The sequence below is a fragment of the Miscanthus floridulus genome, chromosome 5 (genome assembly GCF_019320115.1).
Source record: "Miscanthus floridulus cultivar M001 chromosome 5, ASM1932011v1, whole genome shotgun sequence".
In the NCBI taxonomy this organism is placed as follows: Eukaryota; Viridiplantae; Streptophyta; class Magnoliopsida; order Poales; family Poaceae; genus Miscanthus; species Miscanthus floridulus.
In genome coordinates this window covers 5,170,783-5,191,084 of record NC_089584.1, presented here as the reverse complement: position 1 = coordinate 5,191,084, position 20,302 = coordinate 5,170,783, and the positions used below count along the sequence as shown (strand labels likewise).

Genomic DNA, 20,302 nt, shown 5'->3' with positions numbered 1-20,302 from the left:
TTATCCGAACAGGATGAGATGAATGCTCTCACTCTAAGGCCCCGTTTAGATGCGAATTTTTTTGGCTTTCGGCTACTGTAGCACTTTCGTTTGTATTTGGCAAAAATTGTCTAATTATGGACTATTTAGGCTTAAAAGATTCGTCTCGTCAATTACAGGCAAACTGTGCAATTAGTTATTCCTTTTACCTACATTTAATGCTCTATACATGTGCCGCAAGATTTGATGTGACGGGGAATCTTAAAAATTTTTGGATGGGCCTAAATTTCGGCAGCGCTGTGCGCTGACGCTGTAAGAAATTGGCATACCCACACGGCCACACATGCCAAAAACTGAACGTACAGATAAATTTACTGGCGTTTTGGTAGATGCAGCCATACGTACGGGCTCTCCAATAAATGGCTTCCTCATGTCAATGGGGTCTCTCCAAACTGCTTCTCCCTCTCGGGTGTCGGCCGGCCACGCTGCGGAGTGAGGAGCAACCGAGCAAAGCCGGGCGGTGTGTGTCCGAAACCATCCAGGCTGCTGCAAATTGCAATGCAACCTGACCTGGGTGTCCGTGTCCGGGACATAACATAACCACGCGAACCTAACCAGGTTGTGGCACCCAGAATAACTTCCACCGGCCGGTACGGGTGCGGCACGCACATGCGCGTGCTGCCACTGCACCTGCAGAGGAACATGCCTATCCCTTGCAGCGAAAGGAAGGTAAGGTACCTTCTTGTGTTTCTGCGGCCGGCCACTGTTTTAAAAATCCTGTGACGGAACAGCGAGGAATGAGATGCTGGGGTAGCTCCTTGCATTGCATATTTGCATGTGACAGCGTTAATCCGCTTGGTTGTAAAGCATGGACATGGTAGTCTACTGTTAAAACTTAAACAAACTAGTCTCCTGTGAAACTCAAATTGTAAGTTTTTTTCACCTTTTTCTAGGTACATTTGGAACGGACGGAGGGAGGAGTATGTATAGAACAGCTCCGCAAAAAAAAAGGTATAGAACAGAGAGAGGAATTCATATTCGAGAAAAAAAAAGAGGAATTCAAGAGGGGAGAAGAGACACGGCCACACTGGTACTTGAACACGTACAATTTTTTTTTTTTTTTTGGATTTATCAGATACAAAACCAACCCAGACACACAAATTGACCTCAACCAATCTGAATTACATTTGATCTTTGTACCTACAACCTTCGCCCAAAATGCTCAAACAAAAATTACAAATCAGGGGAGGTGGAAGGAGCAGCGGCAGCAGCCACCCCCAGCAGCAGCAGGAGAGGATGCATGCAAGAATGATCAAACCAAACCAATCCAGTTCCTCTTCTTTACATCACAATCACGTTACAATTACATCCCAAGCAATGCACCAATCCTAGCAGCAGCAGCAGCAGCGCCTCGCTGTGATGGGCGGGCGACAGGGCCATCCCCACTACAGCGACCGACCCGGATGGGACGTGTCGCCCCGCCGCCTCCTCATCACGAGGGCGCGGCGGTCCCGGTCCCCTCGCTGCTGCCGATCATGTCGTCCTTGTCGCCGCGGACCGGAGCCGCGTCGGGCGCTGGAAGCTCCCCGCCGCTCTTCAGGCTCTGCTGGTGGTAGATTTGCCTCAGCCTCTCGATCTCCTTCCTCAGTGCCTCCTGATGAGCTGCACACCACACACACAGAGTTCAGCAGACAGCGCCAGTCAGCAGCAGCGGTGGCGGCATCTTGCATAACTGCATGTCTGCATTGCATGCACGCAGCTAGCGCGAATTGAATTGCGATGGCGACTGGAGAGGATCGTAATGGGGGGGGGGGGGGGGGGGGGGGGGGGGGGGGGGGGGGGGGGGGGGGGGGGGGGGCGGGCAATGGCGGTCACCAGCTTTGAAGATCTTGTCCTGCGCGAGCGCGGCGATTCGCTGCTTGAGGTGGCTGTTCCCCAGCGTCAGCAGCGAGCGCTGGTGGTCGAGGAACGCCACGCGCGGAGACAGCGCCGACACCTCCGTCTGCAGAAATTTGTTTGTTCGGGCAAAATTCAGGCCATATTCATACACGGCCATATTTGTTCGGCCAAAATTCAGCTCGGAATGCTTGCGGAGCGCATAATTCAGCTCCGGTTTCTTGGGCGATGCGGAATTCTGCACACACGCTGCACGCACCTGAAGCGACGTGACGCTGCGCTCCAGCTCCGAGATGTACTGCAGCTTGCGCACGCGCGACCGCTGCGCGGACTGCCGGTTCGCCAGGATCCTGCGAGTTTTGCGGCAAGGGAGGCACCCCGGTTGGTGAATTCTGCGTCGCAAAGGTCGCGCATTGCCGGAATTGAGCGATAAAGGGGGCAGCAGGGGAAGAAAGATCACCTCTTGACACGCTTAGGATCGACTGCGGCGGCGGAGGCCGGCGCGGCGTCGGCGGCGGCGTCGCCGTGGCACTTGCTCTGCGCCTCCTCGGCCTCGCCCCTGTCCGTCTTCTCGTCGTTGATGCTGTTGTGGTCGGACGGCGACGAGGAGCTCGCCACCGGCGCGGGCGCAGTTTGCTGCGGAGGCGGCGGTGGCGGCTGCAGGTCGTCGGAGAACATGGACAGGAGCTGGTCGTCGTCGAGGCGGTCGAAGTCGTGCGCCCCGACGCCGGCATTGCCGTCGTCGGGGCCGGGCTCCAGGAAGGACACGGAGTCGCTGACGGAGCGGCGGTGCGCGCTGCGCTTGGCGGCGGAGAAGTCGAGGAACTCGTCGACCCACGACGGCTGCTGCGGGTGGAGCGGCGGCGGCGGCATGGGCGCGGCGAGGAACGTGCCCACGGAGGGGCTGCGCTGGTGCTGCTGGTGGTGGTGCCGGCCCCCGAACTCCGGCCAAGGCGGCGCCATGGTGGGGATCTTGGGCGGCAGCTGCGCCATGGCCGGGACCCCGCGCCGCGCGTTGGTTCGATTCGGGGAATCAACGCAACACGCGGGAACGGTGGCGCAACGCCGAAACCTTCCCCGGCCCCGCGGTGCCCGAGGCCCCGGGCGGCAATGTAGCGAGGGCGACGACGACGCGCGCGCGCGGTGCCGGCCGGGGATTGCGCGCGCGGCTCCCCTTTTTTTAGCTCGCGTTTTTGTTGCTTCGATCCAATTCCGATGCTGGCGGGGTGCACGCCCGTGCCGCCACTGCGAGCTTGGCGTGGGTGGACGGTGAGGGGGCCGGGCCGGGGGTCGGTTTGCTCGTCTCGTTTCTGTGCTGCGCTAAATTGGGCAATGCCGCTTGCCGCGACGGGAATGACAGGGACGGGGAATCAGGGACGGCGGGAGTGAGAGAGAGAGGATTGAGCTGAGCTGAGCTGAGCTGAGCGGAGAGAGAGAGAAATAGAGTGGGGAGGTCACATGACAAGAGGAGAGAGACAGCTAGCACCAGCTGGTGATGGAAAGAGCGCGGGAGGGAGGGAGGCGGGAAGGGGGGCTCGCTTGGACATGGGGCAGGCCTACAGCTTGGTCGGTGCACTTTGTCCCACTGACATGTGGGGCCTAGCGTGCTTTTGTTGCACCCATTTTTCTCTCTCTACATATAAGCTTCGCACAATAGAAAGTCGGAATGTTTAACAGTCACCACTGGTAATCAGGGAGAGAGCTTATTACAGCTCAAAGAACTTTTAGGGCTAGATATATGATGGTAAAAAGAACTTTTGGAGCTAGAGATAGCTAGGAGACCGAGAGTACCATCATACTTGGAAATGGTTTCAATGTTGTTATTTGTTCATTTCTTGGTAGTAGATACCGGATTCAGTGCAATACCGTTATAACATCCTATTTGGCTAGTGACATTATGAAATATAATATAAGAAATTGTCACTACGACCGTATCTATTTTATTTAAATGTAAAAATGGCAAATCTTGTACCGCCAATTAATGCAATACTTTCGCCAAAGGTAGAAAGGTGTGTTGTAGATAAATTTAGATAGATATGTACATATATACTCCCTCTGTTTTTTTACATGGCACATTAGCTTTGTCCCAAGTCAAATAATTGTATCTTTGAGCACCGAATTCAAAAAGATTAGATAGGTCCATGACATAAAATTTACATTTTTAGATTCACTATGATAAATAGATTCATAATAATATGTAATTCATATACTATAAAATTATGATAGTTTTTTATATTGATGATAAAAAAATAGTAATGTTTGCGTTAGGACGAAGTTAATGTGACATGAAAAGAAAAGAGTGAGTATTTTTTTAGAAATATACAATATATAGATGATAATAAAAAATAGTAATGTTTGTGTTAGTAATGTTCACTGCTGATCCCTCGAGAAAGATGGTACGTACACGAAAGGGGTTAGGGGTTGGGCGGTGGATCGGGGGATGAGCCGCAACCGCAACTTATCAACGGGCCCGGTGGGTGGGTGCACGGGAGCGGCCATGAACGCGGTCCCGCGGCCTCGCCGACCGATGGGATTAAGCACCCGGGCCCCGCGGGTTGATCGGGCGGCGGATTAACGGCGGCGCTCAAAAAGTCGCCGGGACCAGCCGCCACGTGCTGACGTGACCCTGAGGTTTTCCTTAATTTCCGGTGCCTTCTTTCTTCCGTCATTTGCCTGCCCTGGATGGATGTCCCTTTTTTCACCATGGGCCTGGCCCCGTCAGTCTCAGACTCAGCTCAGCTGTGCCTAGGGACTGTTTCATCTCTCTCTCTATATCTGTTTCTCAAAAAAAAAAAAAAACTCTCTCTCTATATCTGAAGAACTCACATGCACGCTGACGCGGTTTAAAGATAATGAACTTTAGTCAGACGCCATGGATGCATGCACGCTAGCTCTCGCCTTCATAAAAAAAAAATACTCAACAAAAGTACTGCTCCATTTCGCTTTCTTGTGCAGATATCACCGGAACTGAACCGGCTGCATGCTGCCAAGGCACGTACACCCTCGTGTGTTCGTTTGGTTTTATCTCGGTGGGCATGCCGCATGCATATATACTAAGTGTTAATTTCCTGAGCAGCTGGAGCCTGCAGGATAAGTCATTGAAGTCCACTGCTCTCGATTTGTACCGGAATGCATGCATGCATGATATATGTATTCGGAGCCTGGCTGGTTTTGTTTTTTTTAGCTGGAGCAGTGTTTCTCTCACAATATTTCAGCATAAACAATGTTTTTCAGCATGAACAGTAAATAATCTAGTTCAGCCGAACACTCTCTTGATTATTCTTCGTCCGGTGGTCGGTGATGTAAGAAAGTATACATTTTTTTCTTTTTTGAAAAGTACATTTGGCACTACGAAGTGGAGTGATCATGTATGTTTGTACCTACGATCCAAGATGTAACGCTATATACAGTAATACAGTTCACATGCATTTTCGCCAGTAGCATTACTAAATATATGGAGCTCCATTTCCCCAGTATATATCCATCGTCCTCCCCGGCCTGTTGGTTTGGTCCCCGCCAAGCCATGATCCGCCACATGCACGCACCACACATGCAGGCCACTAGTAGCATGCTGGCTTTCTTTGTTTTCTTTTCTTTCACCTCCTCCTCGATCCTCTGTCTAACTGTCGTCTCGGCCTTTTGCTAGCTTCGTGTCCATCGATGGCTATCGTCCAATGCATGCACGCAGCACACCTTTGCCATTACACTCCGGTTCCGTAATCACGGATTGCCGGCGCTTTTTCCTTTCAATGGCCGCAGCTAGCGCATGCAGATGCCGGCCGGCCGGATCGATCGAGCTGGAGGCAGGCAGGCATGCAGAAATAAGTCAATAACTGTATGCTACGTACGTACGGCAGCAGCGTGCATTGATCGATCCACCGGCGCGCGCGGTAGCAGCGCGCAACTTGCATTGCATCCATATGCAATGCAAGGGGGCCCTCGATCCGGATCGGAGCTTCTTCCATCATCGTCCGTGCCGCGTGCCGGACCCGGACACGTACGCTAGCTGCGACGCATGATCACTCTCGATCTGCATGCAGTCTCTCCTGCCAGCTTGTCGATCGCGCCCTGTTTGTTCGATCCGCATTTGCTGCGCACGGGACAGTCCGGGACTGGCTGGGAATCGGATCGGAGCTCATGCATGCAGCTAGCGCGCGTGTCGCGTGCTATTCTCTGATTGCCGTATGCATGGTGTGTGCGTGCATGTGCATCGTCGTCGTTGTTGATGATGGCGATCCAAGGCGCGCGCGAGTGCCTGCAGTGCATGTATCTTGCTATCGAAGGTATGGTTTCATCGGATTTTGTGGAAACACATAGGTGTTGCATCATTAGCAATTTGCTTGCTATATGTCTTGATCTTATATTTGACTAGCACTACGACCTTCATATACGGAGTTTCAGCATGTATTCTCTTGTACTGTTTTACCTTGTGTCATTCTTATGGTTTGATGGCTTCATGGACATTTCTGGTTGTCTGACGACTCTATAGCATCTTAGTTGTAGGCCTAAGACCACTACGGAAACAATCTCAAAAAAGAAAAAGCCCACTACGGAACAAAACTCATGTATCCTCCCACAGGTTCGGTCGATGTCGATTATCTAGACTTCCCTTAGTGGGCCTAAGCCTACTATAGAAACAACATATATTTGACTTACTTCGTCAAATGATTTCAATCCAAACATATTTTATATTATTTTTGTGATAAACAAAATAATATATAACACCATGTCTTAAGATTTTGCACTACTACCTAAAACTAAAACGAGGCGGGCAGAAATGATTACCCGAGGCTGGCATCGCAACCGCCTCGGACCAAAGGTAATAGAAAATGAATATTTTTCGAGGCAATTCAAATGCCCGCCTCGGTAAATCACATAAAAAAATAAGAAAACCCGTGGACAAGCCCAGCGAGCCCATCCACGCGCTGCCACTCCGCTCGCTGAATCTGCGCTGCCACCGAGCCACGCTGCCACACGACTTCGCTGGATCCGGGCTCCTCCTCACCGTATCTGGGCTCCCCCTTACCAGATTTGGTGGTGGCCGCTCGGTTTGACCCCCTACTTGAATTTTATTAAACAAGGTCCACCGTCTCGGTTAATAAAAGGGCATCACCTCGTAAAATCATTTGTGTAGTAGTGTTGATTGTATGAGAAGATTAGACCATCTCCAAGAGTACCCTATTTTGTCTTCCCAAAAACATGTTGTTTTTCAACTCCTAAAAAGATATTAGGAGGAATAAATAAGATCATCTCCAACAGTTTCTAATAATCCACTCCTAAAATAAGAATACAATTTTGCATCAGGAATCATATACTATTTCTAAATTATCATAACATTTTTTTATAAATTGTTTCTCTCTTGTACATTTGCATTAGAAACCCTTTACTATTTTTTATTCTTTCCACGTCCTTCCACCTTTAGATTGGCCAACAAACACACGTGGAGAGAGAAGAAACGCGCGACTCAGAACCACGTAACTTTACGCGAAACAAAGTGACTTTTTCTAAGTTCTAAAAGATTAGGAGGATGGATTAGTAGTTGTTGGAGAGGGGTTTTTTCTCATCTTGCTAAAAACCAAGGATTATGAAGGAATTTACGGAACTCTTGGAGATGCTCTCATTGAAAGTAAACCTGGCAACATAAATATTGCTGAAAAGCTGCTATAAAAACGTGTCAATACAACCTTATAAATAAAGTTCAAATTTATCAGGACATATCCAACCACTACGTACATAACGCCATGCACCGGATTAGGAATACAACACTCGATACATACATGGTTGCACCATAGTGAGTTGGCCAATTCCAACAGCCTATCATGTATGGAATGAATTGAAACCAAGGACAAAAACCATGAGACATTGGCTAACATGATCATATTTTGTCATTGTCATATACAACATGCGTGCAAAATAAAATTATCATGGCCTTGATTTTGACTTGGCTACAAAATATCTCGTATAATTTTTGTTGCTCTCATTGCATCTTGCAACGCGCAGGCAATTATTTATACATATCTACTAATAAAGCCTCCTTTGGCATGGCTCATCCAAAACGGCTTCACCGGTGAAGCAAAAAAACTGGCTTTTTCCGGCTTCTAGTTCATTTTAACCCCGGCTTACAAAACGGCTTCACGCTACAGTGTCTCGATTTGTGCAAAATAGATAAAGCCGAAGCCGACATAAGCCATGCCAAAGAGGGCCTAAATATAAAAACGATCGAGTGCGTAGGCCCTCACACGGGGAGCATGTCGATGGAGATATGACGGCTGACTGGTAGCCTACTGCGGAAGCAGGTTGCTCTTGCAGAACTGGTAGTCCTTGTACTTCTTAGGCTTGTACTTGGCTGGGCTGTCGGCGGCGGCGAGCTGCTGGTGCGGCCCGACGACGAGCTCCCCCGGCGGCTCCACGAACGTCGGCCACGACATCCGGGTCTTCTCCTTGTTCACCGTCACACGGTGCTTCGCGGCCTTGTACCTCCCGTTGCTCAAAATCTACATATTTATAATCTCCCGTTGCTCAAAATCTCTATATAATGTATTGACAAATGGACGGAATAAGGACTCCGTATTAGCAGGCGTGGAAGTGATTAACAGAGCGCTTGCCTCGATCTGATCGCCCATGAAGATTATGAGTGCCTCGGGCACGTGCTTGACGTCGTGCCAGCGGCCGTCCTTGAAGATCTGGAGCCCCTCGACGTCGTTGGGCAGCAGGACGGTGACCGCGCACATGTCGGTGTGCGGCGCAATGCCGAGGGTGACCTCCGGCTGCGGGCATGGCGGGTAGTAGCTAATCTTCTGCAGCAGCACCAGTTGGTCTCCACCGAAGGCCTCACTCATGGCGTCCTTCTCCAAGCCGAGGCCCAGCGAGAGGTGCCCGAACAGCTCGCGCGTCAGCCGCTGCATGTGCCTGCAGTACTCCTCGTTGGCCTCCCTGCGAGCGAACACACACACATGACATGTCACATGCATGCATGCTGCCGATTTCTTCTTCATGGGAGTTTCAAAAAAAAAAAAAAAGATTCTTCTTCATGGGAAACAAATAGCTAACGACTGAGCACGTACAGTATATACATGTATGTACCTGTAGCCGGCGGGGTTCTTGGGCCAGATGTCGTGGTTGACGACGGTGGGCGGCGCCACGTAGTGGAACAAGTAGTCCTCCCAGTTCTTCTTGCCCTCCAAATCCCTAGATGACCCTCTCGGACCCGTGATGCCGATGCCGTAGCCTTCGATGCTTCCGGTAGCGGGGTACACGGAGGACCCGGACCCCGTTCTGTGCTGCTCCTTCTCCTCCCGCGGCAACGCGAAGAAGTTACGCCCCACCCGCTGCAGCTCCGACACCGCCGCCGCGGGCACGCCGTGGTTGACCACCTGGAAGAGCCCCCACTCCGTGGCCGCGTCCGCCATGAGCGCGCCGCACTCCGGCCTTGACATGTCAATCACCGGCAGCGGGGCCTCCGGCGGCGCAGAGTCCCCGCGGAACGCGTTGGGGCCAGGCTGGTCTTGCGCCGAACGCACGAAGTCCGGCGGGACTGTGCCCGAGTTCGACAGCGCGAGCACGCTCTCGTAGACACCCGCCATCTCAGAGATCACAGAACGTATCCTCCCTACAACCCAAAGGAGGATGTGTTTCGCACTTGCGTCCTACGTAACTACCAGCTGGTGTCATACTATTTTTAGGAAATCACTTTTCTTTTTTATGACGTACACATTGATGTACAAGGAGTACCTAACGTTCCCTGTGCCACACACACAATAAGACAATAGGCTTAGGTAGAAGAGGCTCGGGGCATTGTCTTTATTTGTCAAAACAAAAGAAGAAAACGAACGGTGACCACGCAGAGTCACGTACTGATCACGTCACCTTGACTAATGACTAGCTACTAGCCATCATACATGTGCCGCACCTAACCGCCCCGCCCGTTGTTCGATCGATCAGCAAAACGCACAGGCAACAGCTCACTGCGGTGCTCACTGCATGCGGCTAGCACTCATGCACGGCGTGCACGACGGCCTGCGTTCTGTCTGTCAGATCGATCGATCAATGATCATAGCCTATCCCATCCAATCCAAGTACGACCATTCTGATACTACTACTAGTACAGTAGTAGCTAGCCTGGCATAGGCGCATAGCACTCCATACGTGTAGAGGGAATTTTTGTTTCTTATCAAACTACTTCGTCGCTCTTTGGGGCAAGTGGTGCTCAACCACATGGTAGAAGATCATCAGTACATTGGATCGCCACAACACCTTCTCAGCCTAAACATATGGGGCCATGTTCAACTCCCGTTACGTCTCGCCTGTCATATGGATCCCATTCAACCTGTAACTTGCATTACTTAGTACATGGCCTTGTTCATACTTTCTAAAGAAAAAAAAATGGAAGCCTCAATGGTAGAATGAACCTGATTCGGGGTTAAAACATCTAAATCATTGGAGTATTGAATGCAGTGCTGTTGCGGCTGACCCCGAACCGACTTAATTCCCCTCCAAAGGTAGCATGCGGGGGGGGGGGGGGGGGGACACTCACCATGTGTCCAAGGCTGAAAAATGAAACAATTGTAAGGATGTCACATAGTGCATGCTTAAAAATGAAACACATATACCAAATAAATGCAAGGTCCTTACCACAACTTTGCCTCTATGCACCCGTCCGATAGGAATGCACTCCCAAATCCAAATCTGAAGCAAGTATGTGCAACCACCTATGTTGGAATTGGGGTTGGTCCTCCTAAATCCCTCACATAGCTGTTGATACAACCAAGCAAGAGTGGCAGACCCCCAACTATATTGAACGATGTTTTCCCATGGCTCACGTAGCTGTGGTAGGACCATCCATGACACGGTGTTCCCAGAAGCGTCTGTAAATAGGAAGCTTGCGACCATGTGCCACAGCCAGACACGAGCGTGCCTCTCAACGACGTCACCCCGTGCATGGGGAGGGCACATGTTGAAGCGCTGCCACAACCACGCTGAGCTGACACCCGAAGTCTTCTTCTCCTTCTTCCCTTCTTCAGGGTCGGGTGGCCGGTGGCCGGTAAACTGCTCCGCCATATCCTTCCAGTTGTGTGGCTCTACCATGCCTATCACTGCCAGACCGTCCAAGCGAAGGCCCAAATGTAGCCAATGTCTTGCATGAGCACAGACATCTCTCCATAGGGTAGGTGGAAGCTATGGGTCTCCGGACGCCACCTGTAGACGAAGGCGGTGATGAGGGGACCATCCATGTCTAGGAGGCCAGCATTGATAGCTGTAGCCAAGCCCAGAAAACTGGCTCCTGCTCTTGGCAGGTACTCGGCATAGCGCTCGTCCCACTCGAGTGGTCGATGAGTTTGGGGACGCAGCGGGACCAAGGCCTGCAAAAAATAACGTTAGAATCGATAGCGGGGTTAAGACATTATACATGGAAAGGAAATATTGTGTGTAAATCACTTACCGCACCCTCGTCGACCATCAAGTGTGCTCGGTGGTCCTTATCGTAGTAGGTCTCAAGAAGGGCCAAGTGCGGGTGCGCCATGCTGCAATTGTGAAAATGATGACACAACATTAGAATATGGAAAAAGGAGATGAAACATGCTACATGGTACAAAAACAATGAACAAATGCATGGAATATATAAGCAACACCTATTTTAATGTATGTATGTACCTTTATAACCTTCGAACCACTATGACTCTCGTTCCGTGTTTCTAATTTCTTTGACTTCTTACACTTCTTATGTGTGGCAGCGGTACGACCGTTTTTGTGGCATTTGGAGCAACGGACCTGTCTCGATGCCACTGTTGACATTTCTTAGCATCACTCTTTACTAAGTTGTCATCCCTAGCATGATGCCATAAATGCGTTTTCGTAATTATTAAGAACACTTAACAATTTAGAAAGATCATATAAGTTGAAATAATCCGCAAGCGCACAGATAATATACCATTGTAGCATTTCATCTAGGAGTATACAAGGTATTGTTATTTATATTTTATCCATAGGGAGGAGCTATGGGGTTTATATATATATACTTATGATAAAACCACTCTCAAGTTATGGCAGGGGTGTTGGTATATTTAATGCACACAGATAAATCCGCAAGCGCACGGATACCGCTGTAGCTTTCACCCGGAAGTATTACAAGTATCATATCCACAGGGAAACGTGTGAGGTTAACTACGGTCCAACTTAACCTGGAGTAGCAACAAGACATAAGAAAGTCAGGAGTGTAGAGGAGATCGCTAAGGTCTTCTAGTTCTAATCTTGATAAGCCATGTCTTCTATTGTTCAACTTGGGATATTATTAAGGGAAACACAGGCATAGTATGTTTCCTATAGTAACTAAATCCTGCTAGGCCTACAAACGGAAGGTGGACTATAGAGGATTCAACGAGGCTATAAGAGTCACCCTCGCGAGTTACCACCGATCCAGAATATAGGGTACATCCACAAGTAACCCAGTCTAAGCACCACGCTTACACCTCCAATTACTACTTTAACCTAGAGCGTCCTATAGATTAAAGCACTCAAAGAGTTATGAACCTGATAAACAATATAAACACGATGCTTACTTGAATTAGAAGTTGATTACCAGAGAAATCTTAGACGCAAGGTTAACTTCCGTCAAGGTACAAGTCGTAGAGAGAGCACCGACAGGCCGACATCTCCTCCAAACTCTTCCCTCACTCTTCATCTCTCTATTTCTAAAGACTAGATCGTATGGAGGACTAATCTTCTCTTGATAGCTAGCTCTGATCCTCATAAGGAGAATATGAGTTAGGGTTTCAAGATCTGATGAGGGAGGGGGGTAGGGGCTGCTATATATAGGCCAGAGGTAGAGTAGGGGGCAAGGAATCTAGGAGGAGTAAGGGGCAAGGAGTCTAGGAGGAGTAGGGGGCAAGGAATTGCCATGTCATCGATCCGCGTCAACTCTCCCGACCACCGTTGGATGAACTGACCTAAAACCATCTTAGAATCAACAATGTAGATCGTAGAAAGGAGCATGCAGCGGTGAAGGGTGATGGGCCACCCCCATGGGCGGGGCGGCCCACTATGGTGCTAGGTGGGCTCCTCCTTCTAGTGGCGAGGCTTAGGCTCCGTCTTGAGTCGTCTTTTGCAGGTTTCGCGGGTTAAATTACTTGTTGATGTCGGTTTGCTTGTTTAGAGTGTATGACAGTGGTCCCGGGAGCTATTTTCTAGATAAATCCTTCTGCAGTCATGAAATCACCAAAGCTCGTTGAATTCATTAGTTTAAACCCCTAATCCTTCATTGGCGATTACATTTATGCCCTTATACATGTTTAATTGACGATTTATAATGGTTGTTAACTACCGTCAACAATTCCCCCAAGCTTAACCTTTGCTAGTCCCTTAGCAAAGGTAAACTCAGCAATGGATCGGGAGTTGCTACTATGCTTTCATGCCTCAAAAGTACATAGATGTTCAATCAAAAAAATTTCTCTGAATTAGAATAAACTGATTTGACTTTCAAACTTACCCGTATTACCTTCAAACATGGGGCTTCTCAGCCTTCACTTGGGTCTAGAGCAATTGAAAGACAGAACGATCAAGTCAAACACTATGTCTCAAATTCTTTGTTACACTATTATTCTAGAGTTTTTATAGATTTTTAAAAATAAAACTCAGAGCTTCCATTGTATGACACTCTCAAGTCTCTCAATATATGTGGTATTTGTGGATCCTCACCAAGACATTAATGATGTTATGCCTTTTTCTCTTCCTACTACTAAGGCTTATATAGAGTTCATAGGTAGGGAGAAAGCTAGGGCATACTTACAATGCATATATTATAAAGTCAAACAATGGATCTAAAGAGAGTTGAGTCATACAATCAAATCAAGATGTGCATGTGTGTGGATATATGGTGGATATATATGATGGCTAGCCTAATTCTACTATGCTCCTTGAAAACATCTCTTCTTGAAACTTGGAAACACTTGCTAGAGAGCAGGGGCTATCTTATTCATCTCTCTTTTTTTCAGGCAGGCATCTAAGTACCTATTGTTTTAAATATCTCGAACACTTATTCATTTTTTTCTTAACTCTTTTTTCTCTTTTTTTTCATGAATAACTTTTGCATAGCCCCATGTCTCTTTTCTGCAACAAAACTTTGAGAGATAGTAACAAGAACTTAAAACATTTATTTGGTGGATGGAAAAACTAACAAGCATGTTTTTGGGTTCACTCCAGTGTAGGAGTAGAACATTTTTGGGTGGATCTAGATGGAAGGCATGTTTTTGCGCCTACCCCTAGTGTAGGAGTAGTGCATATCTGGGTGGTGTGTACGTGATCTTGATTTTAAGAGCATGACCAATCTCTCATAAGGGTCAACAAGGCTTGACAAAACTCAATGCAAAAGCAAGTAGCATATATGTTGAAGTTTTTCTAGCCTAAATAACATGTATGGCTCTGGTGGGAGTTCAAGCTTTATCATATAGGAACTCATTATGTAATATTTTTATGTTTTTCAAAGATAAATCTCCAGAACTTTAGTGTCACTAGGAACAAGATAAACAACAGTTCAGACCTTCTCATATCATATCCGTCAATTACCTAGACTTAGATCAAGCATTCGCTACCCACGAGTTTCAAGTCCAGAGTAAATCTTTATATCAAAACAGTCGTATCCAAAACTCGGGGCTGAAAACTAGGTACTTGCAAGGAATTACGACAGAGCAACTATTCATCATTTCCATTTAAGAGATTATTCTTAGTCCTCTTTATTTTATTCAGTTCCTAAAAATGAATTAAAGCAAACTAGACACACTTTTTTATTTTATTTTTAATTTTATTAGATCACATATTATGACTATAACTATATATATTTATTATATAGATAACTTTTTATTTTATTTTTCGTTCACCATTTTCTTAACTATTTAAAAGAAACTATAAACTAAAACAAAAGGGGAAAGAATACTTACCTAGATATATGAGAGTGCTTCTCCCCCAAGCTTGATCTTTCGGTGAGGGTTTGGTGTTGTAAGTCTTTCGAACCGGACTTCTCTTTGTGAAGTTCATTGATACCTCGGTTTGTTCTGAAGACGAAGATTCTTGTGACGATGCCTCTAATGGTGATGTCACCTTCTTCCGCCAAACCTGTCTTGATTTTAAGTTTTGATTTTGGTTTGACAGGTTTAGGACCTTCACTTGTTGAAATTAGGGAATTGACTAACTCCTCCACATTTTGCTTGAAGTGTGTCCTGCTATAAAACAAGGTAGAGATCAAGTGCATGGGCTTTGTTGGTGGGAAAACACCAACAGAACCAAAAAATTTCTTATTCCTCTCTATCCTTAGGCACATTGAACAAGATGAAGATGATGTTATGTGTTTTGTTCAATTATGTCATGGATGATAAGATCCGAAGATTCAACTGCTTAACTTATGGAAGGATTGTCTATGTCGACGAAATATGGTCGGTAGTCTACCTAGGGGTATGCCCAAGGTAGTAGATTATCAGCAGACAGATGTGCAAGCCCCAAACAAGACGGTGACGCAAGACAGACACAAGGTTTTATCCAGGTTCGGCCGCCAAGAAGGCGTAATACCTACGTCCTGCGTCTGATTTTGTATTGCTGTATGTTAATGAGAGATGTTTTTAGAGGGGTCCCCTGCCCGCCTTATATAGTCTGGGGGCAGGGTTATAGATCTGGAAACTAATCCTAGCCAGTTACAATTGCCATATGTGGCCGGATAAGGATTCCTATTCTAACCGACCAGGATCTTGCTTGATCGCCAAATCTGTCTTGACTCCTTACACGGGACTCCGAACAGGTTGGCCGGGCCGCGCGTCATCTTTTGGTGGACCGAACCCACTGATCTGGGCCAGCCCAAGCCTAGCCGTAAGGGTATAGGGGTTAATACCCCCATAGCTAGTCCCTGAGCATCATATATTATGCTGCGACACGCCATTTTAACCTTCTCCGACAAGCAAGGCTTGAGTCCTTAATATCTCTGACCACCGTTATCACCGGAGAAGTAGGTTGTTCGAAGAATGTATGGTGCTCTTAAGAAAAAAGAAAAAGATTTCCGTCCTGAGAAGTGTGCCCACTTGTATTTCTGAAAAGAAATGTAAGTGGTCTTGAAGCATAGCGTCCTTGAACGTTAGAGGCGTAGGGGTCGAAAAACAAACATATTCACTGCAAGGTGAAGTGTGCCCACTTAGTCCCCGAGCCTGGTAGTAGGTGACGTAGGCACATGGTGCTAGGGTCTAAAAAGAATTCCTAGTTAAGTTAAGAACCCAATTGCCGTACAGGCAAAACGAGATGCACCGGCAGGTGCATCGTACCGACGTAGTCCCCGAGCTTGCTAGAAGGTGAAGTATGAGCCTTGTAGCAAGGTCTAAATAAATGTCTCTCAACTGTATGTGAGTACAAATCACATGTAGCCGAGGAGAACCATTCTTCGAGCAGTGGTAGGGACAGTCCCCGAGCACATTAATAATCCTTACAATCATTCAAAGCACAGGGGTCAAAAAACAAACACATTCACCGCAAGGTGAAGTGTGCCCACTTAGTCCTCGAGCCTGGTAGTAGGTGACGTAGGCACGTGGTGCCAGGGTCTAAAAAAAGAATTTCCACTGAAGTTAAGAATCCAATTGCTATACAGGCAAAACGAGATGCACCGGCAGGTGCATCGTACCGACGTAGTCCCCGAGCTTGCTGGAAGGCGAAGTATGAGCCTTGTAGCAAGGTCTAAATAAATGTCTCTCAACTATATGTGAGTACAAATCACATGTAGCCAAGGAGAGCGATCTCCAAAAAGTGGTCGGGAGAGTCCCCGAGCACAGTAGTGGTCATAGCAGTCCCTGAGTATGGCAATGGTCGGAGCAGTCCCCGAGCACGGCAGTGGTCGGAGCAGTCCTCGAGCACGGCAGTGGTCTGGGCAGTCCTCGAGCATTGTAGTGGTCAGGGCAGTCCGCAATCACGGCAGTTGTCTGGTCCATCCTTGAGCACAAGTCATGCAGCGAAAAAAAACAAACGCCGCTTGTACTATTATTTGGTGTACTTATTTGTCTCCTTACTCTGTCAAGTCCAATCTGACACGTCTGATCAAAAAAGCAGACAGGTATAGCACGTTACTCTGCCCTCTTACTCTTTCTGGCAAATAGTCGCTTGGCACCTATATGGGGGTGCGTCAGTGTGGGCCCTCTCACATTATCAACGAAGAGGCGCGTACACTGGAAACGAAGGGGCGCGTTTATTGGCATAGATCTCGAGGTTGTGAAAACAACTGTCTGCGGCATGTGCGCACGTCTCCCAAGAATCTCGGGTGGATGAAACAATGGAGCTCTTGGTTATTTATAATATAGAACTAGTAAGTTACTTTTTACCGATCCCCATTGTCATTCGCCGCCGCAAACTTCTTCTTCCTCTTGCCAAACCCTATTCCTCCGAAAATCATCACCAATCCCCCATCCACCGCATCCACTCCCTTAGCAAGGGCAGATTAATGGCAAAGAGAGACGCCTAGAAGAAAGGCAGAATCATGGCGAAGGAGTGGTGGAAGTCAAGGAGCAATGAGCAGACCATCGAAGACCTCGTCACCATGGGAGTGCTCCACAATAAGGCACTCGCGGGATGGCGTGCACCGGAAGGAGAAAGCTTCCCCGATCCACAACCAGGTGAGATTGTGGTTTTCGAGGATTTCTTCAAGCGGGGTTTTGGGGTTCCAGTGCACCCTTTCCTTCAGGGTCTCTACTTGTATTACGAGATTGGGATTTGCAATCTCCATCCCAACTCAATTCTTCTTGTCTCCACCTTCATCCATCTTTGCGAGGCTTATGGTGGCTTCTAGCCCCATTTCGACCTCTTTCGCCATCTGTTTTGTCTGCGAAAGAAAGGGAGTGGTGGCTCGAAGATAGCCGGAGGCGTCTACCTCAATCTGCGTGACGGTATGAAGGCCCAGTACTTGCACTGCCCCTGGAACACCCCGCTGGACGAATGGTACAAGAAGTGGTTCTACATCCGCGAAGAGCCAAACATAATCACCCTGTGCGACGTGGGGTTGATTTCGGAGAAGAAGAACAGCTAGTCGGAGAAGCCCGAGCACTTGGAACAGATCGCAGAACTGCTCAGGATGATCCCGTGGGGAAAGCTGAATGGTCCAAGTGTGGTCGGGAACTTCATCAACCAAAGGATCTAGCCCTGCTAGAAGAGGGTACATCCTAGCTTTGAGTACTAGGGGAGCGCAGATCCGACAAGGATCAGAAAAGAGGTGCTCGACAAGATAGAAGTAAAGGCCAGGATTAGGGAGCTATTCAACCTGGCCGATCCCAATTATGTCAGGTTAAACGTCATCAAGCACGCCTTCAAGCTGGCCTGACCTCCCCCAAAGGTAAATGATGCTTCCTTGTAGCTGTGGAATTATGTTGTTACAAGAAATTGACTGTTGTCTCCTTTATGTTTCCCAGAGTAATGGTCGTGCCCGGGCAGCAGTGTTCGTGTCTCCGCCCCCTGGTGTGGATTGGCCGCAAGTTGCCGGCCCAGCCACCCAGACCAGTGCCAGGACCGAAGACGTCCACTGGGCAGCACTCGAGGTTGGGGAGAAGGCAACAGCCAGAGCTGCTGGCAAGCGGTCGGCGGCCAACAAACGCCGTCAGGCCATCTTCACTCTTTCAGACGATGAAGCAGAGGATGTAGACATCTTCCGGCTCGTCCCCCGAAAGAGGAAAAGACAAATGGAGTCGATAGAGCAGGGTGGCTCCTCTGTGCCAGCAGTGATCGCATCGCCGACCACTGCAACATAGATGACAAGCGGAGGAAGTGTCGAGCACCAAACCCCGACGCTAGTACCGGTCATGGAAAAAGACCCGGTGGAATCCACCGAGCATGTGGAGCAGGCGCGATCGAAGAGACACTCCTTCACCACGTCATTCCGTGCTTCTAAGCTATAAGTATTCGCAACTTTTGATGTAAGCTTATAATTTGTAGTGAATACTATTGTCTTCTGAACTTTTCTCTGGTATATCAGGTCGACGTCCACCGAAAATCCTGACTAGCTAGCCGGGTGTGGCATGGCTTTGCCAGTACCAATGGAAAGAACTACTCAGCAGCTGGTTGTGGAGGAACCTATAGAAGAAATTCTGCCGGAACCTCAGCAGACAAGCGGCCAAACGACAGTCCCCGAGCAGCTGGTCGAGAAGACAGCCGAGCAAAGTACAAGTGCTCCGAGCACTAACCCTGCTGAAGCATATACCTTGGCACCGAGGGAACCAGAATAAGCCAAGGAGCAGCAACCGGAGTTGGCCTAGACCATGCCTGCCGATGCTACGGCTCGTGGGAAAGCCATAGTGGTCACAGAGACTATGGACTCCAGACCAGCACCGCCCCCTGAATAAGAGGCCAAAGTGGACGAAGTAGAAGAGATCCTAGGCCGCCCCCAGGACAAGCGACAACATATATATGTGTCACACTAGCGGAACGACGAGTGGGTTATGCATGAAGAAATCCCAGAGGTCCAAGAGACCCTGAAAGTTAAATGAGCGGCGAAGCGTCTGGTGATAGAAGTCCAGGTATGTTTGGCTTGACCACTTGACCCTGTTACGTAGTCGAACTGTCTGACTTAGCTTGCTTATATGCAGGACTTGATGAAGACCGCAAAGTACCGAAAGAGGTGCTTCGACCAAATTGAGGGAATCACGGCGAACAATAGAGAACTGGCGGCCGAGGTGGAACACTTGCGCCACCAACTTGAAGACGCCGACTAGGAGAGGACAGAGTGAGAGGCACAAAACCAGAACCTAGTCGGCCAGCTCAATAACAAAGAGCGGGAAAAAACAAGTAAGTCGTCATTTTATCACAGCAAGTGTATGACACGTGTTGTTGCGTTGCTGGTAGTGATAGCTGTAATGCAGGCTTAGAAGCTGAAGTAGCCCGCCTCCAAGAGGAGAATAGCCATGCGACCGCAGAGTGTGGTCGCCTGAAGGAGGACAACGAGAAACTGGCACGCAACCAGGCTTGTCTCCAGGACCACACTACCAAAATGGAGGAACTGAAAAGTAAGTGTTCCAGACCACCTTTCTCATTCTGTCGGCCGCCTTACCTTGTCGTACCGTTACATTTGATGTCTTGTACGGTGTGTAGTTTTAAAAGTCAATGCCAAGAGGCATCTAGAAGCCATGATGAAAGAGCGTGATGGCTGGAAAACACAATGCCTCGAGGCCACCGAGGATCGGGACACATGGAAGAATCGGTGCCAAGAAGTGGCAACTGGCATTTTGCCCGTCCTTGACCTTGTTGACCCAACGCTCACAAAGGGAGAGCCAAGGACGCCCTAGCTCAGACTGGTCGAGAGATGCAGACAAGCATGGGGATGGTTCCAAGAGTTCGTGAAGGAGGCGGGTGAGTACACGGGTGCCCATGTGCTAAGCATGGTGCGTGCCCACTGCCCCCTGATCGATCTCAAGCGCCTGGAGGCTGG

General features: G+C 48.6%; 2 protein-coding genes across 2 annotated transcripts; both read right to left on the bottom strand.

The window, feature by feature from the left end:
- Positions 1–1,093: 1,093 nt before the first annotated feature.
- On the bottom strand, positions 1,094–3,319 carry LOC136451399 (basic leucine zipper 2-like). Its single transcript, XM_066452105.1, has 4 exons — positions 2,336–3,319; positions 2,135–2,225; positions 1,855–1,981; positions 1,094–1,641 (listed from the first exon to the last, which is right to left on the bottom strand). Exons 1-4 carry the CDS (start codon positions 2,866–2,868, stop codon positions 1,472–1,474), a joined length of 921 nt encoding a protein of 306 aa, XP_066308202.1. The 5' UTR covers positions 2,869–3,319; the 3' UTR covers positions 1,094–1,471.
- A 4,541-nt stretch (positions 3,320–7,860) lies between these two features.
- Positions 7,861–9,555, bottom strand: LOC136451398 (flavonol synthase 1-like). The gene is made up of 3 exons (XM_066452104.1): positions 8,959–9,555; positions 8,481–8,808; positions 7,861–8,369 (listed from the first exon to the last, which is right to left on the bottom strand). The coding sequence occupies exons 1-3, from the start codon at positions 9,456–9,458 to the stop codon at positions 8,157–8,159; spliced, it is 1,041 nt and encodes a 346-aa protein (XP_066308201.1). The 5' UTR covers positions 9,459–9,555; the 3' UTR covers positions 7,861–8,156.
- Positions 9,556–20,302: the final 10,747 nt, after the last annotated feature.

Excerpts from the sequence above, each read along its gene's own strand:
- LOC136451399 (XM_066452105.1), bottom strand. The coding sequence starts at position 2,868 with ATGGCGCAGCTGCCGCCCAAGATCCCCACCATGGCGCCGCCTTGGCCG. Across the intron at positions 2,226-2,335 it reads GATCCTAAGCGTGTCAAGAG|GATCCTGGCGAACCGGCAGT; the intron begins GTGATCTTTCTT and ends CAAAACTCGCAG. Across the intron at positions 1,982-2,134 it reads GCAGCGTCACGTCGCTTCAG|ACGGAGGTGTCGGCGCTGTC; the intron begins GTGCGTGCAGCG and ends AAATTTCTGCAG.
- LOC136451398 (XM_066452104.1), bottom strand. The coding sequence starts at position 9,458 with ATGGCGGGTGTCTACGAGAGCGTGCTCGCGCTGTCGAACTCGGGCACA. Across the intron at positions 8,809-8,958 it reads AAGAACCCCGCCGGCTACAG|GGAGGCCAACGAGGAGTACT; the intron begins GTACATACATGT and ends GTTCGCTCGCAG. Across the intron at positions 8,370-8,480 it reads TCATGGGCGATCAGATCGAG|ATTTTGAGCAACGGGAGGTA; the intron begins GCAAGCGCTCTG and ends ATAAATATGTAG.